At 40.7% G+C, this 22278-nt stretch overlaps 1 protein-coding gene across 1 annotated transcript in view; it reads left to right on the top strand.

Annotated features, from left to right (window-relative positions):
* The first annotated feature begins 283 nt into the window (after positions 1-283).
* Positions 284-22278, top strand: part of CRACDL (CRACD like) — a 60657-nt gene continuing 38662 nt past the window's right edge. The window contains 3 exon segments of the mRNA XM_027622504.2: positions 284-303; positions 10792-10871; positions 18928-19096. Coding sequence (XP_027478305.2) covers positions 10802-10871; positions 18928-19096 — 239 coding nt within the window. The 5' untranslated portion in view covers positions 284-303; positions 10792-10801.

Genomic DNA, 22278 nt, shown 5'->3' with positions numbered 1-22278 from the left:
GGGACAGAAAATATGAGCAGGTTTTAAAACTTCCCATGTAAGGTGAGCCTGATTCCCATGTGATCCCTTCATCTTTTGCCTCCGTGTGTGAGTCCATTAGCAGCCTTGGGATCTGGTGGTGCTGTCTACATCTGGCCCCACCAGGATGTGCCTTACAGCAAGGTGAAGACTGGGCCATTCTCTTGGGCCTCCCCATCACCCACCTGCTCCCGAACCTGCTGCCCTGTATGACTGCATCACAGCCACATCATTCATGCCAGGCAGAAGCAAGTGTGAGCATCTAGATCTTCTCTGCACTCAGTGGTATGTAGTGCCCTTCTACACCCCCTCCCATGGGGCTTGTGCACACACTCTCTCACAGAGACCTGCACGATCATGACTTCTCAAGAGTGATAATAGATGTATAATGACAGCCTCAAGCCCCTTCCCCCTAAACTAAGATACTCTGGCAAACCCAGTGGATGGTCTCCTGGGGCCTCTGGCCTCTGGGCACAGGCATGTTTCTGCACAAGACTGCTTGACACACAGAGTCATTTCAGTGGGAGATGCATGTCCTTTGGATTTCCTAGCTTCCCTGAAGCCCCTCTGAGGACAGCTCAGGACTCTCCCCTTCACTGGGTCAGCACCTGCAAGAGGCAGGGAGCATGTCAGTCTCATCCATCACTATCCCAGGCTGCAAGAGTGCCTGCCCTTGCTAGATATACAGTCAACATGAGTACACAGGTTGTTGTCTCTGCTTTGCTACTTTGAGCCAGTTAATATACTTATTTAATGTATGTTCTCAGTCCCAAAATGTGAACACTAAAGAGTCCTGGGGTTAAATGAAGTAATTCAGATGATACACTACATCCTTGATAGTTCATTGCGATTGTTGTGGTTCAAGCAGTAGAAAGCTCTTGCACTTGGACTTTGTAGTTCAGGATGGTACCCAGGGAAATAGCTGGTCACTCTTAACCAGTCCTTACTATTTTTGACTCTCCTTGCTTATGTTTTCCAGCTTTTCCTTCTTTGCTCCCTCTTTATTTCCATATAAATGCCCTGGTACTCCTTCCCCCTGCCCCCACCACAGTTTCAGAGAACATCAGGACGCTATGGGATCAGAGAGTTTGAATAGGGAGTGCATTGAATCTGGACACTGCTTTGGGGAAATCATAACAATAAGCCTTCCAGTCCATGAACAGGAGATCTCTTTCCATTTTTTGGTATCTTCTTTAATTTTTTTAGCAACATTTTATAGTTTTCAGTGTACAAGTCTTTCATCTCCTTGGTAAAATGTATTTCTGAGTATTTGATTCTTTTTGATGCTATTATAAATGGAAGCATTTTTCTTAATTTTCTTTTCAGATTGTTCATTGTCCATGTATAGAAACAACTGATTTTCATGTGTTCATTTTGTGTCCTGCAACCTTGCTGAATTCATTTATTTGTTCTAACAGTTTTTTGTGTTGGGGGGGATCTTTATGGTTTTCTACATGTAAGATCATGTCATCTGCAAACAGAGATAACTTGACTTCTTCCTTTTCAATTTGGGTGCCTTCTATTTCTTTTTCTTGCTTGATTTCTCTGACTAGGACTCCTAATACTCTGTTGAATAGAAGTGGTGAAATCAGGCACCCTTGTCTTGTTCCTGATCTTAGAGGAAAAGCTTTCAGTTTTTCACCTGTTGAGGATGATGTTTGCTCTGGGTTTGTCATATGTGGGTGGCCTTTATTATGTTGAGTTTCCTTCTATTCCTATTCCTATTTTTTTAGTGTTTTTATCAGGTGAGGGTATTGAATTTTGTCAGATACATTTTTCTGCATCAGTTGAGATGATCATGTGGGGTTTTCCCCTTCATTCTGTTGACCAGACATCTTTATGACACCAAATTATATGCAAATTGAGGAGCAAAGCCAGTAACGTGTTGTTCACCTTTTCAGGAATTGGCTAATTGGAAGGTGGACATTTGGACATTAAAGACCTAAGTGTTAGACCCAACTCTGGCAAAGACCAACAACCCCTTTCCTCTGTGAAATATTTTCTTTTTTTTTTTTTAAAGATTTTATTTATTTATTTGAGAGAGAGAGAATGAGAGATAGAGAGCACGAGAGGGAAGAGGGTCAGAGGGAGAAGCAGACTCCCTGCTGAGCAGGGAGCCCGATGTGGGACTCGATCCCGGGACTCTAGGATCATGATCTGAGCGGAAGGCAATCGCTTAACCAACTGAGCCACCCAGGCGCCCTGAAATATTTTCTTTGTATTTCTCCCATTATTTCCCATTATGTGCTGTGTACAAGTGGTAAATGTTAGTTGGCTAATTGGATGTTTGAGCCCCTTGTAAAGTCTGAGGATTCATAGTAACTGCCAGTAATAAATAGCTTTCCATATAAATGGTGAGAGTAGAAGACACTGTTTTAAAGTCAACTATGGAAGGCAGGGACACAGCTTGAATTTGACTTCCACAAAGAGGGCTTTTTAATTTAGGAAGAAACCATGGGATTATATGGATGAAATGATAATATCTGGGATGATTTGCTTTGAAATAACCTTGTGGGAGTGGGAGGGGGAGAAGGTGTAAAAATGAAACAAGAGTGACAATATGTTAAGTTCATTATATATTCTCTGTATTTTTGTATCTTTGAGATTTTTTTCATAATAAAAAGTTCAAAAAAGGAACTCAGTATACATTAATGATGTTGCAGCTATATATCTAAATATTATACAGCCATTACAGTAACACGAAGAATTTTATTTTATTTTTTTAAAGATTTTATTTATTTATTTGACAGAGAGAGACACCGAGAGCAGGAACACAAGCAGGGGGAGTGGGAGAGGGAGAAGCAGGCTTCCCGCTGAGCAGGGAGCCCGATGTGGGACTCGATCCCAGGACCCTGGGATCATGACCTGAGCCAAAGGCAGACGCTTAACGACTGAGCCACCCAGGCACCCACTTACGAAGAATTTTAATGATGTGATATAAGAAAATCAAAAAGTCAGTCTTCCTAATAAGATGTAGCATGCATATACACACAAATATCTGCATAGACAAAAATATTGGAAGGAAGTTAAAACATTGTGGTTACCCTTGGTTAAGGTGGGATTTTGGGTAATTTTCATTCTCTGTATCATCTAAACTTTCTACAGTGAACAAGAGAAAAACATAATTTCCTTTTCTTTCTCAAGGTATAACTAATATACAGTGTGATATCAGTTTCAGGTGTACCATGTAATGATTCAGCATTTCTATACACTGCTCAGTGCTCATCATGATAAGTGTACTTTTCTTTTTATTTTCGAAAGATTTTATTTATTTATTTGACAGAGAGAGACAAAGTGAGAGAGGGAACACAAGCAGGGGGAGTGGGTGAGGGAGAAGCAGGCTCCCCGCTGAGCAGGGAGCCCAACACAGGACTCTATCCCAGGACCCGGGGATCATGACCTAAGCTGAAGGGAGACGCTGAACGACTGAGCCACCCAGGCGCCCCATGATAAGTGTACGTTTTTTTTAAATTTTATTTTATTATGTTAATCACCATACATTACATCATTAGTTTTTGATGTAGTGTTCCATGATTCATTGTTTGTGTAAAACACCCAGTGCTCCATTCAATACATGCCCTCTTTAATACCTATCACCAGGCTAACCCATCCCCCACCCCCCTCCCCTCTAGCACCCTCAGTTTGTTTCTCAGAGTCCATAGTCTCTCATGATTTGTCTCCCGCTCCGATTTCCCCCCTTTCATTCTTCCCTTCCAACTATCTTCTTTTTTTTTAACATATAATGTATTATTTTTTTCAGAGGTACAGCTCTGTGATTCAACAGTCTTACACAATTCACAGCGCTCACCATAGCCCATACCCTCCCCAATGTCTATCACCCAGTCACCCCATCCCTCCCACCCCCACCACTCCAGTAACCCTCAGTTTGTTTCCTGAGATTAAGATTCCTCATATCAGTGAGATCATATGATACATGTCTTTCTCGAATTGACTTATTTCCCTTAGCGTAATACCCTCTAGTTCCATCCACATTGTTGCAAATGGCAAGATTTCAGGGTTTTTTGATGGCTGCATAATATTCCATTGTATGTATGTATATGTGTGTGTGTGTGTGTGTATACCACCTCTTCTTTATCCATTCATCTGTCGATGGACATCTTGGCTCTTTCCATAGTTTGGCTATTGTGGATATTGCTGCTATAAACATCAGGGGGCACGTACCCCTTCGGATCCCTACATTTGTATCTTTGGGGTAAATACCCAGTAGTGCAATTGCTAGGTAGTAGGGTAGCTCTATTTTCAACTTTTTGAGGAACCTCCATACTGTTTTCCAGAGTGGCTGCACCAGCTTGCATTTCCACCAACAGTGTAGGAGGGTTCCCCTTTCTCTGCATCCTCACCAACATCTGTTGTTTCCTGACTTGTTAATTTTAGCCATCCTGACTGGTGTGAGGTGGTATCTCATTGAGGTTTTGATTTGGATTTCCCTGATGCCGAGCGACGTTGAACACTTTTTCATGTGTCTGTTGGCCATTTGGATGTCTTCTTTGGAAAATTGTCTGTTCATGTCTTCTGCCCATTTCTTGATTGGATTATTTGTTCTTTGGGTGTTGAGTTTGTAAGTTCTTTATAGATTTTGGATACTAGCCCTTTATCTGATATGTCATTTGCAAATATCTTCACCCATTCTGTCGGTTGTCTTTTGGTTTTGTGGACTGTTTCCTTCGCTGTGCAAAAGCTTTTTATCTTGTTGAAGTCCCAATAGTTCATCTTTGCCCTTGCTTCCTTTGCCTTTGGCGATGTTTCTAGGAAGAAGTTGCTGCGGCTGAGGTCGAAGAGGTTGCTGCCTGTGTTCTCCCTTAGGATTTTGATGGACTCCTGTGTCACATTTAGGTCTTTCAACCATTTTGAGTCTATTTTTGTGTGTGGTGTAAGGAAACGGTCCAGTTTCATTCTTCTTCATGTGGCTGTCCAATTTTCCCAACACCATTTGTTGAAGAGACTGTCTTTTTTCCATTGGACATTCTTTCCTGCTTTGTTGAAGATTAGTTGACTGTAGAGTTGAGGGTCCATTTCTGGGCTCTCTCTTCTGTTCCAATTATCTGTGTGTCTGTTTTTGTGCCAGTACCATACTGTCTTGAGGATTACAGCTTTGTAATAGAGCTTGAAGTCCGGAATTGTGATGCCACCAGCTTTGGTTTTCTTTTTCAACATTCCTCTGGCTATTCGGGGTCTTTTCTGGTTCCATACAAATTTTAGGATTATTTGTTCCATTTCTTTGAAAAAAGTGGATGGTATTTTGATAGGGATTGCCTTAAATGTGTAGATTGCTCTAGGTGGCATTGACATCTTCACAATATTTGTTCTTCCAATCCATGAGCATGGAACGTTTTTCCATTTCTTTGTGTCTTCCTCAATTTCTTTCATGAGTATTTTATAGTTTTCTGAGTACAGATTCTTTGCTTCTTTGTTTAGATTTATTCCTAGGTATCTTACAGTTTTGGGTGCAATTATAAATGGGATCGACTCCTTAATTTCTCTTTCTTCTGTCTTGTTGTTGGTGTATAGGAATGCCACTGATTTTTGTGCATTGATTTTATATCCTGCCACTGTACTGAATTCCTGTATGAGTTCTAGCAGTTTTGGGGTGGAGTCTTTTGGGTTTTCCACATAAAGTATCCTATCATCTGCAAAGAGTGAGAGTTTGACGACTTCTTTGCTGACTCGGATGCCTTTGATTTCTTTTTGTTGTCTGATTGCTGTGGCTAGGACTTCTAATACTATGTTGAATAGCAGTGGTGAGAGTGGACATCCCTGCTGTGTTCCTGACCTTAGGGGGAAGCGCTCAGTTTTTCCCCATTGAGAATGATATTCGCTGTGGGTTTTTCAGAGATGGCTTTTATGGTATTGAGGTATGTACCCTCTATCCCTATACTCTGAAGAGTTTTGATCAAGAAAGGATGCTGTACTTTGTCAAATGCTTTTTCTGCATCTATTGAGAGGATCGTATGGTTCTTGTTCTTTCTTTTATTAATGTATTGTATCACATTGATTGATTTGCAGATGTTGAACCAGCCTTGCAGCCCAGGAATAAATCCCACTTGGTCGTGGTGAATAATCCTTTTAATATACGGTTGGATCGTATTGGCTAGTATTTTGGTGAGCATTTTTGCATCCATGTTCATCAGGGATATTGGTTGGTAATTCTCCTTTTTGATGGGGTCTTTGTCTGATTTGGGGATCAAGGAAATGCTGGCCTCATAAAATGAGTTTGGAAGTTTTCCTTCCATTTCTATTTTTTGGGACAGTTTCAGAAGAATAGGTATTAATTCTTCTTTAAATGTGTGGTAGAATTCCCTGGGAAGCCATCTGGCCTTGGGCTCTTGTTTGTTGGGAGATTTTTGATTACTGCTTCAATTTTCTTAGTTGTTATAGGTCTGTTCATGTTTTCTATTTCTTCCTGGTTCAGTTTTGGTGGTTGATACATCTCTAGGAAAGCATCCATTTCTTCCAGATTATCTAATTTGCTCGCCTAGAGTTGCTCATAATATGTTCTTATAATTGTTTGTATTTCTTTGGTGGTGTTTGTGATCTCTCCTCTTCTATTCATGATTTTATTGATTTGGGTCATTTTTCTTTTTGTTAAGTCTGGCCAGGGGTTTATCAATCTTGTTAATTCTTTCAAAGAACCAGCTCCTAGTTTCGTTGATCTGTTCTGCTGTTCTTTTGGTTTCTATTTCATTGATTTCTGCTCTGATCTTTATTATTTCTTTTCTCCTGCTGGGTTTAGGCTTTATTTGCTGTTCTTTCTCCAGCTCCTTTAGGTGTAGGGTTAGGTTGTGTATTTGAGACCTTTCTCATTTCTTGAGAAAGGCTTGTGTTGCTATATACTTTCCTCTTAGGACTGCCTTTGCTGCATCCCAAAGATTTTGAACAGTTGTGTTTTCATTTTCACTTGTTTCCATGAATTTTTTTAATTCTTCTTTAATTTCCTGTTTGACCCATTCATTCTTTAGTAGGCTCTTTAGCCACCATGTATTTGAGTTCTTTCTGACTTTCTTCTTGTGATTGAGTTCTAGTTTCAAAGCATTGTGGTCTGAAAATATGCAGGGAATGATCCCAATCTTTTGGTACCAGTTGAGACCTGATTGTGATGTGATCTATTCTGGAGAATGTTCCATGGGTACTAGAGAAGAATGTGTATTCTGTTGCTTTGGGATACAATGTTCTGAATATATCTGTGAAGCCCATTTGGTCCAGTGTGTCATTTAAGGTCTTTATTTCCTTGACCTTTTGCTTAGATGATCTGTCCATTTCATTGAGGGGGGTGTTAAAGTCCCCTACTATTATTGTATTGTTGTCGATGTGTTTCTTTGATTTTATTATTAATTGGCTTATATACTTGGCTGATCCCATGTTAGGGGTATAGATACTTAAAATTGTTAGATCTTCTTGTTGGATAGACCCTTTAAGTACGATATAGTGTCCTTCCTCATCTCTTATTATAGTCTTTGGTTTAAAATCTAATTTGTCTCATATAAGGATTGCCACCCCAGCTTTCTTTTGGTGTCCATTAGCATGGTAAATGGTTTTCAAACCCCTCACTTTGAATCTGGAGGTGTCTTTGAGTCTAAAATGAGTCTCTTACAGACAGCATATTGATGGGTGTTGTTTTTTTTATCCAATCTGATAGCCTGTGTCTTTTGATTGGGGCCTTTAGCCCATTTACATTCAGGGCAACTATTGAAAGATACAAATTTAGTGCCATTGTATTGCCTGTAAGGTGACTGTTACTGTATATTGTCTGTATTCCTTTCTGGTCTGTGTTACTTTTGGGCTCTCTCTTTGCTTAGAGGACCCCTTTCAATATTTCTTGTAGGGCTGGTTTCGTGTTTGCAAATTCCTTTAGTTTTTGTTTGTCCTGGAAGCTTTTTATCTCTCCTATTTTCAGTGACAGCCTAGCTGGATATAGTATTCTTGGCTCCATATTTTTCTTATTTAGTGCTCTGAATGTATCATGCCAGTCCTTTCTGGCCTGCCAGGTCTCTGTGGATAGGTCTGTTGCCAATCTAATGTTTCCAACCTAACCATTGTAGGTTACAGATCTCTTCTCTCGAGCAGCTTTCAGGATTTTCTCTTTGTCTCTGAGACTTGTAAGTTTTACTGTTAGAAGTCAGGGTGTTGACCTATTTTTATTGATTTTGAGGGGTGTTCTCTGTGCCTCTGGGATTTTGACACCTGTTTCCTTCCTCAAATTACGCTGTAATTTGCTCCAGTATACCTTCTGCCCCTTTCTCTCTTCTTCTTCCGGGATCCCAATTATTCTAATATTGTTTCATCTTATGGTATCACTTATCTCTTGAATTCTGCCCTCGTGATCCAATCTTTTCCTCAGCTTATTTTCCATCATTTGGTCTTCTGTATCACTAATTCTCTCTCTTCTGCCTCATTTATCCTAGGAGTTAGAGCCTCCATTTTTGATTGCACCTCATTTATAGCCTTTTTTATTTCAACTTAGTTAGATTTTAGTTCTTTATTTCTCCAGAAAGGGTTTCTCTAGTATCTTCCATGCTTTATTCAAGCCCAGCTAGTATCTTTATAATTGTCATTCTGAACTCTAGTTCCGATCTTATTAATGTCCATATTGAGTAGATCCCTAGCAGTCGGTACTGCCTCTTGTTCTGTTTTTTGAGGTGATTTTTTCCGTCTTGTCATTTTGTCCAGAGGAGAACAGATGAATGAGAGAACAAAATGCTAACAGGTTAACAATGTCCCCAGAGAATATACTCTAAACAAATCAGAAAATACCTGAAGCCAGGAGAAGAGAAAGGGAAAGAAAGAAAAAAGAATATGATCAAATATGATCAGGCTAGTGAATAGATCAGTGCCACACACTAGATTTGGGGCGTATTTTGGTCTTTTAGAAGAAACTGCCTCCCAAAATTTTAAAGAAAGAAAAACTTATATATGTACAAAAATAAGGGTATATACGATGAAGGGATGGAATATGAGCATAAAGATGAAAATTATAAAAGATTTTATAAAAGGAATCAATAAGATAAGTTGGTTGAAAAAAGGAAGAAATTTAAAAAAAAGGAAAGAATGTGATCAGGCAGGGGAGTAGAACAAACAATACACTAGAGATTTAGGGTATATTTTGGTCTGTTAGAAGAAACTGTATCCCAAAATTTTAAAGAGAGAACAACTTATATATATACCAAAAATAAGGTTAACTACTATGAAGGGATAGAATATGACTCCAAAAATGAAAAAGAAAAAATTTTTAAAAAGGGATTGATAAGATTTGGTTTAAAAAGGGAAAAAGAAAAATTCAAAAAAAATAGAAAAAAAAAGAAAATGAAAAAAATTAACTTTGAAAGGGTAAAGAATCATGGTAAAAAAGCCATGAATTCATTGTGCAGTATTCCCCGGCTGGCATTCTGCCGTTCTCATTGATCGGTAAACTTGGTCTTGGCTGGCTGTTCGTGCTGATCTTCTGGGGGAGGGGCCTGTTGCAGTGATTCTCAGATGACATTGCCGTAGGCAGAATTGCATCACCCTTTCCAGGGGCCGGGCTAAGTAATCTGCTCGGGTTTGCTTGTTTTCCGGAGCTTTTGTTCCCTGCAGGCTTTCCCTGCAGCTTTGGAGGATGAGATTGAAAATGGTGGCCTCCGAATCTCCGCCCGGAGGAGCCGAGAACTTGGGGCCCCACTCCTCAGTGCGCCCCCAGAGAAAAGCAGTCAATCACTCCCGTCTCCCCGGTCTCCAGCCACCCAGCCTGTGACCGAGTGTTTCTGTCTCTGGCGCACGACCCCTGTGGGGTCTCCAAACCCAGCAGATCCCTGCGGTGCGCTCCCACGCCGCTCCTCCCGGGGGAGGAAGGGGAGTCTGCCTGGATCTGCCTCTTGTTGGGTCCCTGCTGGAGGAGCAGTGGCCTGATTGGGCGACGGATCACAGTTTATGGCAATCCCGAGCTGAGAGCCCCCGCCTCGGCTCCGTCTCTGCAGCCGGCTTCCCCGCTCTGATACCTGGGAGCTCTGCTGCACTCAGGCACCCCCATCTTCCTGTGACCCCGAGGGTCCTGAGACCACACTGTCCTGCGAGGTTTCCACCCCCCCGCTTCACCACCGGAGCGATGTCCCTCAGCGGAGCCGACTTCTAAAAGTTCCGATTTTGTGCTCCGCGGCTCTATCACTTGCCAGAAGCAGCCGAGGGAGGCCCCCTCCCCCGCCGTCTATCCTCCCCAATATCGCCTCGGATTCCCTTCTCCGCACGTCCTGCCTTCCAGAGAGTGGTCGCTTTTGTGGTCAGAGGGTTGTTGCTATTCTTTTCTTCAATATCCTGTTGAGTTCGTAGGTGTTCAGAATGGTTTGATCCCTATCCAGCTGAATTCCTGGGACCAGACGAAATCCAGGTCTCCTACTCCTCCGCCATCTTGCTCCTCCCACCGATAAGTGTACTTTTAATCCGCTTTATTTCACCCATGAGAAAAACATAATTTCTGAAAACACTTTTTTGAAAGAAAGGAAACAAATCTGCGTTGTATAAATTAGTGTAGCATTTTTGTTCCAGTTAATTGATTTCCATGAAATTGGTGTGGTCATTGATTAGATAAACGCCTGAGTGGCTACTAATCTTGAGCACTGGACTTGTGTTAGGCCTGTGCTGCCCTGTGCTCTGCCCTGGCGTCTCTCTTTGGTGGGGTGTGTGCAGGTGAAGTCGTGGGCAAAAAGCAGCCAGCAAAGCCATTTCACTCATTGTTACCTTCCGTTAAGCATGTCCCTTTTAACATGAATTTCCATCTGATTTTAGTGAGCTGGACATGATTTCCACAAGGGTGATGGATATTAAGCTTCGGGAAGCTGCAGAAGGCCTTGGGGAGGACAGCACAGGTAAGGCCCTCACTTTCCCTGCTCTGGGAAGAGCCCGTGTCTGCTTGTGGGCCAGGGAGAGGGGCTGATGGAGCCAAGCCTTTGGGGTTATGTGTGTGGAGGGTGGGGTTTCAGTTACAGTGTGTTCACATACCCCCAAGCCCTTCATACTGTGACGAGAGAGCACATCCAGATGACATAAGGCCACTCAGGGCGGTACCCCTTTGCTTCGCTATCAAACACGGTGTTTTAAAATCCTTTTACTCATTCCTAGAGGTAAATCTGTCCCCATGTTTGGTTGACTTGAAAGCAATGGAGTCATTTATCACCTAAGAACATCCAGAGGATCAGTAGGAGGTTGGAAAAAGTATGAGATGGCCTGATCATGCAGAAGAGATAATATTATCAGGACAGAGCCTTTGATCTCTCTCTTTAATGGCTTTTATTCACCTTTATGATACCCCTTACTGAGCTAAACTCCAGGCCCATGACTCATCATCTCATTACATGTTCTAAGAGTTACCCAATTATGTGATTGAGTTCACTGTTATCCATCGATTGCTATTTGTGTCTTGATAGAGTTGTAAAATTGGCATTAAAAAACGCCAGTCTCCGGACAACGTACCTTTTTCGTAGAGTAGCCATTTATACCCCCTTTATTTCAGTAACAAAGGTCTCCATCACTGTCTTGTTTAAAGTTAAAATGCCAGTAATTATTTTCTTTGATACAGTTTGGGAGGAACAACTTCCAATAGTATTAAATCCTAGATGCTAAGCCTTAGTAGCTTCAGATACTAATTTCATTAAAGATTCTATTTAATATATTACAGATTTTCCTTATTTTCCCATATTAGAATTACTTATTCTCTGTCACATTTTGATAGATACCAAATAAGCCCAAATACAAGGTGAGGTTTTAAAAATTAAATCTGAGAAAAAACAGAATTTCAAAATTTCTCATATTACAGGATATTGAATTATTACTGATTTTAGACAAGAAAATACTCTTTGAAGAAGGATTTTATTAGTCTGAAACAGCTTCCAAAAACACTATTTTTGGTTACTTACAGAGGTTACCATGAAGAATCAGTTTTTAAAATGAGAGAAACTAAGTATTCTTTTTTTCCGAATAGTGAACTATGTTATTCACATCAACCACTTCCCTAAAATTTAAAATTCTAGATAAGCTTCAACAAATGGTGTTAGGAAAACTGGACAGCCACATGCAAAAGATAATTAAAGAAAGTTTGAAAGTATCTGGAAGGAAGCAGAAACTTTTATAAAAGGTGTCCTAGCACCCAGCCAGTGCTCGAAGGCAAGAGAGAGAAATAAAAGGGATACAGGTGAAAGGAAGAAATAAAACTATATTTGCAGATGTCATGATTAAACAAAATAATCAAAAAAGTACTTAGATCTGTCTCTTAAGTTTAGCAAGACTGCTAGATGCAAGGTCAAAACACAAATATCGATTGTATTTCTGCATAACTAGCAGTGAACAACTGAAAAATTAAATTTTTAAAAGTACCATTTACAATAGCACAAACAAAATTTGTTGGTATGTATCTAGCAAAATATATGCAGGATCTATATACTGAAAAATATGAAAAAAATTGCTTAAAGAAGGTCCTAGATCAACAAAGGCCTAAATACATGGGGTGATATATTATGTGTTATGGACTGAATATCTGACTTTCCCCCAAAGCTCATATGTTAAAGTCCTGACCCCACCATGTGATGATATCAGGAGGTGGGACCTTTGGCAGATAATTAGGTCATGAGCATGGAGCCCTCATGAATGGAATTAGGGCCCTTATCAGAAGAGACCAGAGAGCTTCTTGCTTGCTTTCTGTCATGTGGGGGAACAGCAAGAAGTTTCAGTCAGCAGCCTGTAAGAGGGCCCCCAACAAAACTCTGCTATGCTGGTTCCCTGATCTCAAGCTTCTCGCCTCCAGAGCAGTGAGGAATGAATTTCTGTTATTCATAAGCCACCCAGTCCATGGTACTCTATTAGAGCAGCCTGAATGGACTAAAACCACATTTATAGATTGGAAGACTCGGTGTTTCTACAATGTCAGCTCTCCCCCAAACTGAACTGCAGAATGGTGTGTTAGTATATGTGGGGTAGGGTATACTGTGTATACGTCTGCTGGGGAAGGCTGGATGTGGTTCCATATTCTGTAGCAAAAATATTGACCAGTGATCATTTATTTGATTTCCATGACGAGCCAAAGATTTTTTTTATTTAGGAAGAAGCCAAATCCATACGGATGAAGTGATAATAGTATCTGGGAGGATTTGCTTTGAAATAATCTGGCAGGGATGGGAAGGAGGAGAGGAATAAAGATGAAACAATCAAAATCCCAGCAAGATATTTTTCCAGCATTGACAAGCTGATCCCAAAATTTTCATGAAAAAGCAAGAGAACTAGAATAGTGAAAACAATTTTGACAAAGAACAAAATTGGAGGACTCATATTACCTGATTTCAAGACTTACCGTAAAGCTACAAAAATGAAGCCAAGTGCGGTACTGACGAAGGGATGGATGTATACGGGTAGAACAGAGGCCAAAAATAGACCCATACAGACAAATATGGTCAATTGGTCTTTGACAAAGATGGAGCAGTGATTCAATGGAGAGAGGGTTGTCTTTTCAACAAATGGTGCTAGAACAAATCGAACATTCCTATGGAAAAAAAAAAAACTTTGACCTATACACCACAGATGATACAAAAATTAACTTAAAATATATCATAGGCATAAATGTAACACTATGAAACCTTTCAAAGAAAACAGAGAAAATGTTTATGACCTAGAATTACATAGAATTCTTAGATGGGACACCTCAGTCCCTAATTTGGACTTCATTAAAATTTTAAAATTTTTCCCTGTGAAAGATCCTGTTAAGAAAATGAAAAGACAAGTCACAGCCTGGGAGGCAATATTTGTAAATCACCTTTGACAAGGGACTTGTGTTTAGAACTCTCAGAATTCAACAGTAGGAAAACAAACAACCCAAATAAAAAATAGGCAAAAGTTTTAAAAGATGCTTTACCTCCGAAGAGATACCAATGGCAAATCAGCTTGTGGAAAGGCGCTCCACATTAGTTAATGCAAGTTAAAGCGACAATGAGATATGACTGCACACCTGTTAGAATGGCACAACGGGACAGTAGCAGGTGCTGGGAGGGTGCAGGGCAGTTGAGTCCTCCTATTGCTGTTGGGAATGCAGAATCGTACAGCCACTTCCAAAAATATTTCAGCAGTTTCTTGTAAAATTAAACATACCCTTAGTCCATGACCCAGCACTCCTGCTCCTGGGTATTTACCAAAGAGAAATGAAAACTTATGTTTACATAGAAGACTTTTTTATTTTTTTCTAAGACTTTATTTATTTATTTGGCGGAGAGATATAGCGAGAGGGAGCACAAGCAGGGGGAGCGGCAGAGGGAGAAGCAGGCTTCTGGCCGAGCAGGGAGCCCGATGTGGGGCTCGATCCCAGGACCCGGGACCATGACCTGAGCCGAAGGCAGACGCCCAACGACTGAGCCACCAGGCGCCCTCTACACAGAAGCCTTTGACAAGGGGCGCTGGGTGGCTTGGTTGGTTAAGCCTCCCAGTCTTGATTTCGACTCAGGTCGGTGAGAACAAGCCCCAGTGTCTGGCTCGGCACTCAGTTTGGAATCTGCTTGAGATTATCTCTTTCCCTCTCCCTCTCCCTTTTCCCCGCTCCCCATCCCCCTACTCATTCTCTCTCTCTCTCTCAAAAAAAAAAAAAAAAGGAAACCTGTTACAACTTTATTCATAGTTGCCAAAAACTGAAATGAATCCAAATGTCCTTCGATTTGCTCAATGTTTAAATAAAGTGGTCTATCCCTACAATGGAATTGTACTCAGCAGTAATAAGGAACAAATTACTGATGGACGTAACACTATGGATGAGTCTCTAATGCATTGTGCTGAGTGAAAGAACCCAGAATCAAAAGGACATACTGTAGGAATCCGTCTATACGACATTCTGGAAAAGGTACAACTAGAGGAACAGAGAAGGTATCAGTGACTTCTAGGGGTTAAAGACAAGATGGATTTGGTTACAAAAGGACAGCATGAAAGGCACTGGGATAGTTCTGTATCTTGAGGTGATTATGTAGGTCTATCTGTACCAAAAAAAGCAAATTTTACTATGTAATTTTTTTTCTAGAGAGGGAGAGAGGAAAGAGGGAGAGGGAGAGAAAGAATCCCCAGCAGACTCCACACCCAGCACGTTGCCCGACATGGGGCTCAAACTCACGACGCTGAGATCATGACCCAAGCCAAAATCAAGAGTGGGATGCTTAGCCAGCTGAGCCACCCAGGCGCTCCAGTTTACTATGTAATTTCTAAAATAACTTTTTAAAAAATGATATACCATATTTGAAAACCATCAGATGGGTTTTTTAGAAATAAGTATAACTGTTACAATTAGAAATTCAGTGGATGAGTTTAACAGCAGATTCTGTCAGCTCAAGATAGATCAGTCATAAGAAAGGATACAGAACGTAGCATCGAATGGTAAAATGATGGGAGGTACAGAAGAGAAGAGGCACAGAGGTACGTGGAAGGGTAGACACGGTCTCAAGAGAGGAGAGAGTAGCAGGGAATTTTTTGGAACAGGTTTAAAAAAAGATTTAAGAAATCAAATGAACCCCAAGAAGAATAAATAAAAAGAAATCCAAATACAGTGAAAATATAGAAAATCAAAGACAAAATGAAAAATCAGTCTAAGAAAAAAAGATGACCTTCAAAGGAGCATAAGCTGACGACTGACTTCTCGACTGCACAACAGAAACCACAAAACAGTGAAATAGCTTTTTCAATATTATTAACTTAGAAAAAATGACTGCCAACCTAGAAAGTTATACCTAGGAAAAATATATTGTAGGAATGAAGGAGGTGTATGAAGGCATTTTCAGACAAAAAGAAACTGAATTTGTCATCAGCAGACCCTCCCAAAGAAGATTCTAAAGGAAAATTGCCCTAGATGGAAGGTCTGGAACACAAGAAGGCATGACAAACAGGGAAAGTGAGAAACAAGCAGATACATCTAAATGAACATGGAAGAATATCTTTTGGGTCTTTCAAAGAATGAAAACAATAGGGCATATAAATAGGATTATAGTATTCTAAGTTCTTTGTTTTGTCCTATAATAGAATGCATAGTATAATTTCTAGGGTAATTACTGAAAAAACAGAGATTAAAGGGCATAGTTTACAAACTCAAGGTGGGAAGAATGGAATAACTTTTAAAAAGTCAGCTAATCCAAAAGACAACAAGAAAAAGAGATGAAGGAAAAGTATATAAGATGCAGACTTTTTTATTAACATTGCAGTAATTACAGTAAGTTTAAGTAGACTAATTACATTAATTTTTCCAGTTAAAAGCTAAAGATCATCAGATCGGATTTCTAAAAACTCTTAAGTCCTAGATAGAAGGATTCAGAAAAGTTGAAAGTAAAAGGATAGAAAAACACACATCTTGTAAACACGAGGAAAAAGGAAGTTCAGTAGGTATATTAAAAGCAGTCAAAATAAAATTTAAGGCAAAAAGCATCACTAAAGATAAAGAGTGCCCTTTCACAAAAGGTTCATTTCCCCTGCAAGATAATAATTGTACCTTTTTCTGCACCATTGTAATGTTAAAATTTGTAGAGGAAAAATTGACAGTTAAATAAAAATAAATAAAATCTGCAGTCAGAGTGGGTTATTTTTATTGTCAAGCACACTGGGGACATTTACAAATTTATGGTAAACTGTAAAACAAATCTGAACACATTTGAATGGTTTCAAATCACCCACATACTCTCTGATCACAGTGCGCTTAAGCTGGAAATCAATAACAGAAGGATACTAAGAAAATCTCCAAGTGCTTGGAAATTAAGATCTACTTATCTAAATAACCTTTAAGTCTAAGAAGGTATTATAATAGAAATTAGAAAATATTTCAACCAAACGACAATGAAAGTATATCAAAACGTGGATGCAGCTAAAAGATTTAGGGGGAAATGTATTGCCTTAAATGTGTGTACTATAAAAACAAACAAAAAAGCCTAAAAATTAATTAGCTAGGTATTCACCTCGAGAAGTTTAAAAAGATAGCACAGTAAATCTGAAATAGGAAGAAGGAAAGAATAACAATTAGAACAGAAATTAATACAATGAAAAGATAAACATTCAACAAAGAGAATTAACAAAGCCAACTTTTTTTAAAGGCAAATAAAACTGATTGACCTCTGGTACAACTGATCAAGGGAAAATGAGGCAAAAATAATATCAGAGCTGAGGAAGGGGGCTTTATTACAGGGGGTGCGGGTGCTAAAACAATACGAGGATATTCTTAATAACTGTATGCCAGTAAATTTGAAAATTTGGGAAAAATAGGCAAATTCCTAGAAAAACATAACTTCATAAAACAGATTCGAGAAGGAAAAGATCCACATAGCTCCTGTGACCATTAAATAAATTGAATTTAACAGCCTAGCGGGTGAACAGATCTAACAGGGACAGGGCCCAGTGGCTGGCTGGCTGGCTGGCTGGCTGACCAGACACTTGCAGTTCAGACAGGAGTGTTCAGTGGTTACCCTCGGGGTCTTCGTAGCCACTCTTGTTCATTAACCCAGAAACAGCATCTCTGACCGCAGAGGGAGGTGAGGCTGCACGTGTGTTCAGACCTTCAGGGATGCAAACCTGTGTGTCAGCTAGGCAAAGGCCAGATGTGTCCTGGCAAATGCAGACAATTCTTAAGAGTCTTTCCAAATAATAAACTCTTACTGAGAACCATCAGTTAGCAACATAAACATTTTATGATTGTTAAGGTAAGGAAACTTCCACTAGAAGCTAAGAAAACTGAGTTATAGGACTGATTTCCCCTTCTGCAGGGATCTTCCCCACCTAAGGTAATATAAGGACCCCCATCTAGAGTAATCCAAAGTAATTCTCCACATTAAGGCAAGATCATGTAAACTTCCCAAGGGGACATTCATATAAATATAAAGATACTGTGTTTTTTTAAAAAAGGAAGTCAGCTTGGGGCACCTGGGTGGCTCAGTCGGTTAAACATCTGCCTTCAGCTCAGGTCATGATCCCAGGGTCCTGGGATCGAGCCCCGCATCGGGCTCCCTGCTCGGCGGGGAGCCTGCTTCTCCCTCTCCCTCTATCCTTCTCCCCTGCTTGTGCTCACTCGCTTGCTGTCTCTCGCTCTGCTCTCTCTCTCAGATAACTTTTTTTTTTTTTAAAAGTCAGCCCACAAAATTGTTTACTTGTAAAACTAATAAATTGTTTTAACAAATGTTCAGGATATGTTAGTATCCTGGTGATCTCTGCTGTTACATCCTTCTGTTGTTAGTTCTCATAAATATTCAGAAGAAAAGGAACGAAGTTCTCTGAGCTGCTCATGTGACGTCACAGGATCCTGAGCATGGTAGAATTTGTGGGTGAGAATAAAGGAAGCATCAGAGAAGAGATCACAAAATGTTTCAAAGTGTCATAATTTCTAAGAATCCAGGAAGCAGGGCGGGGGGTGGGGGAATCAGTGCTGCCACCACCATTTGACGTTTTCTTTTCCACCAAAAGTTGTTAGCTCCTCCCAGCGACTAGCACTCCAGCAAGCACCACGAGGCTGGGTCTCCTCTGATTGTCCTTGGTGCACGTGTTCATGAGAAATGAAGCAGTTGAGGATTATTCGGAAAAATAATTTGAGTTACACATGGCCTTTACCTCACCAGGACTTTTTGCTTTCGGCTATGTATATTTTAGATATTAAAACTTGCTCTCGTTCGTACAATGGACTATTACTCAGCAATTAAAAAAAGAAGCGTGCGGGGGCGCCTGGGGGGCTCAGTTGGTGAAGCGTCCGAGTCTTGATTTCCACTCAGGTCATGATCACGGGGTCATGGGATCGATTTTTTTCAGATGTGCCAGAACGGTCTTCTGTGTACTTCCCATACTTCTGTGTGGAAAGGGACTTGCAGGAGCAAATAATGGATGCATGGTGCACACCTCACGCATGCTTGGCAAGTGCTCACATGCGTTCTTTCTGCGCAGGAAAGAAAAAGTCCAAATTCAAGACATTTAAGAAGTTCTTCGGGAAAAAGAAGAGAAAGGAATCACCGTCTGCCACAGGAAATAGCACTTGGAAACAGAGTCAGGCGAAGAGTGAAGTGATTGCCGTTGAGTCGGGGCCAGTGGGCTATGACTCAGAGGATGAGCTGGAGTAAGTTGCCCCGCCCATCCTTCAGTCTCCTGTGCCCCAGTAAGCTGGTGGGGGCGCAGGAGGACCCAAATACTCTGTCTTATTGTCCTGGTAACTGGCTGGATTTCTGAGCCCTTTCCCTCCTAGGGAATTCCACTGGAGGTTCCTCCAAAGAAGTTGTATTTTCTGTCTTTTCATACATAGGGATGGAGAAAGTTGTGGGAAAACATTATCAGGTACCTGCTATGTGCCAAGTGCTGTGTTTATTAAAAGTCTACAATCACTGTGGGGGAGGAGGTCAGAACTACCATCTTATAAATGAGCAAACCAAGCTTTAGAGAAATTTTGGAGAACTTGCCCATTGCCCTGCAACTGAAAACTGCAAGGTTAGGATACAAGCCATGATTTTATTTGACTCAGCACTCTTTGGAGGACTTAGATATTATACCAGGAAAGTGCATCTCTCTAAGCCTGAACTTTTGAGTTATCTAATAAGAAGATTTTCCATTAGAAGGAGAGAGGGGTGGGGGAAGTCTTCTTGCTGTTAAGTCTTGGAAAAATCATCCAAAAATCTTGTTGGCTACAACAGAACCAATAGGTATGAAAACTTGGGGAAATCTAGTGAAGTAATCCTTATTTCTATAACTTGTACTTCACCAAAATATAGTTACATTACATGTGCTTCAGTGATTCCAGAAGTTACATCTGTGAATGAAAGGGGGAAAAAACCCAGATTTGTTGCCATGCAACAAACATAGTTTGTTTTAGTTTGAGAATAAAACTCCACAGAAGATATAACGACCCTTGGGCCTGGGGACTAGACCTCGCTGGGACGGGGTTGCACGCTTCAGCATCCCAGTGATGCTGTGGGCCCCTCTTTCCTCCCCAGGCTCCTCGCCTGTTCTTAGAGGAGTAGAAATTACATTGACCACTTGGTGGCACCAAATGACTGAAGCAGAAAGATTCAAGTTTTTTCTTTCAGGGTTTTTGTTTTTGTTTTTCTTTCCTGGTGCTGGCAGGGAGCAGGAAGGACCCACATTATACCTCGTGAAGAGCCCAGAGGACAGGCGGTGCACGCGTTTTTTGAGGCAGTGTGCTCCAAATTCTGGGGAAACAAGACATTATCGTGATAAGATTGCTAATTATTCAATGTCTTCACTGGACCAGCCCCAGGGAAATTATCACATTCACTCCCCCCCACGCCCTGTCTCTGACCAGAACATACGATGGCCCTTCCTCCAACCAGAGAACAGGATCACAGCAGAGGGGGCGCAGGGTGTGTGTGTCTGTACGTGTGAGAAATGACCGCTGCACTTGTGTGTCTCCTCTTTGTCCCTGGAGCGCATCGACAGTGGGGACAGTTTCCTTTTTATCTTTACGTTCCCAGCACCTGGCAGGGGCCAGGTCCTCAGTTACTGGTAAAAATTTGCTGAAGGGCCTCCCGGGTGGCTCAGCCAGTTAAGCGCCTGCCTTCGGCTCAGGTCATGATCTCGAGGTCGGGCTCCCGGCTCAGCGGAGAGTCTGCTTCTCTCTCTCCCTCTGCCCCTACCTCTGCTGTGCTCGCTCGCTCTCTCAAATAAATAATAAACAAAATCTTAAAAAAAAAAAAAACTTTGCTGGAGCGATGCTAGGCTAGGAAACGTAGGGGTGGGGTGTGATGAGGCCCAGGAGGTGCATTGCTTTTAGAGCAGCACAGCGGGAGAGACGAGATCTTTTCTCCTCCAACTTTATTGGAAGAAAATTGATATATAACATTGTGGAAGTTTAGGATATATAACATGTTTTAATACACATATATATTAAAAATTGATTACTACCCTAGAGCTAACACTTGCATCATGTCACCTAATTACTATTTATTTTTTTTGTTTGTTTTTTTAATATTTTATTTACTTATTTGAGACTATTTTTTAAGGTGAGAATATTTAAGATCTAGTCTCTTACTTTCTGAGTACGTATTACAAGAGTATTAGCCATAATGACTGTGCCATGCAAACTGTGCTGTCATCTCCTGAACTTCTTTAATCTTATGACTGGACTTTGTACCCTTTCCCCCACCCTGCAGCCCCTAGTAACCATCATCCACTCTGTGTTCTGGGAGTTTGACTTTCTTAGATTCTGCATCTAAGTGAGATCATACAGATTTTATCTTCCTCTGTCTTGTTTGTTTCACTTAGTGTAACACCCTTGGGGCTCATCCATGTTGTCACAAACCACAGGATATCCCCCTTTCTCGTGACTTAGTAATATCCCACGTACACACACACACACATTCATACTACATCTTGTGTATCCATTTACGTGTTGATAGACATTTGGATTATTCCCATATTTTGGCTGTTGTGAATAATGCTGCAGTGAATATAGGAAGGCAGATACCTCTTCAAGATCCTATTTTCATTCCCACCAACGGTGCAGAAAAGTTTCTTTTCTCCACATTCTCCCCAACACTTATCTTAACATTTTGATGATAGCCATTCTAACAGGTGTGGGATTTGCATTTCCCCGATTATGAGTGATGTTGAGCATCTTTTCTTTTTCTTTTTTTTTTTTAAGATTTTATTTATTTATTTGACAGAGAGAGACACAGCGAGAGAGGGAACACAAGCAGGGGGACTGGGAGAGAGAGTCGCAGGCTTCACGCTGAGCAGGGAGCCCGATGTGGGGCTCGATCCCAGGACCCTGGGATCATGACCTGAGCCGAAGTTAGATGCTTAACGACTGAGCCACCCAGGTGCCCCGAGCATCTTTTCATGTGTCTGTTAGCCATTTGTATGTCTTCTTTGGAAAAATGTCTTTTTAATTCCTCTGTACATTTTTGAATCGGATTTTTTTTTCTTGCTATTGATTTATATGAGTCCTTTATATATTTTGGATATTAACCCCTTATCAGATATATGATTTGCAAATATTTTCTCCCATTCTGTAGGTTTTCTTTTCATTTTGTTGATGGTTTCCTTTGCTGTGCAGAAGCTTTTAAATTTGATACAGTCTCACTTCTTATTTTTGCTTTTGATGCCTTTGCCTTCAAGAAATTATTGCCAAGACCAATGTCAAGGTTTCTTACTACATAGGTTTTCTTCTAGGAGTTTTATGGTTTTGGGTCTTATGTGCAAGTCTTTAGTCCATTTTCATTTTTTTTTATGGTGTAAGATAGGGTTCAGTGTCATTCTTTTGCTCATGGCTATCCAGTTTTTCCAGTA

Source organism: Zalophus californianus, chromosome 8 (genome assembly GCF_009762305.2).
Source record: "Zalophus californianus isolate mZalCal1 chromosome 8, mZalCal1.pri.v2, whole genome shotgun sequence".
NCBI lineage: Eukaryota > Metazoa > Chordata > Mammalia > Carnivora > Otariidae > Zalophus > Zalophus californianus.
Note: the sequence above shows the minus strand (reverse complement) of the source record. Positions and strands in the feature narration are given on the sequence as shown.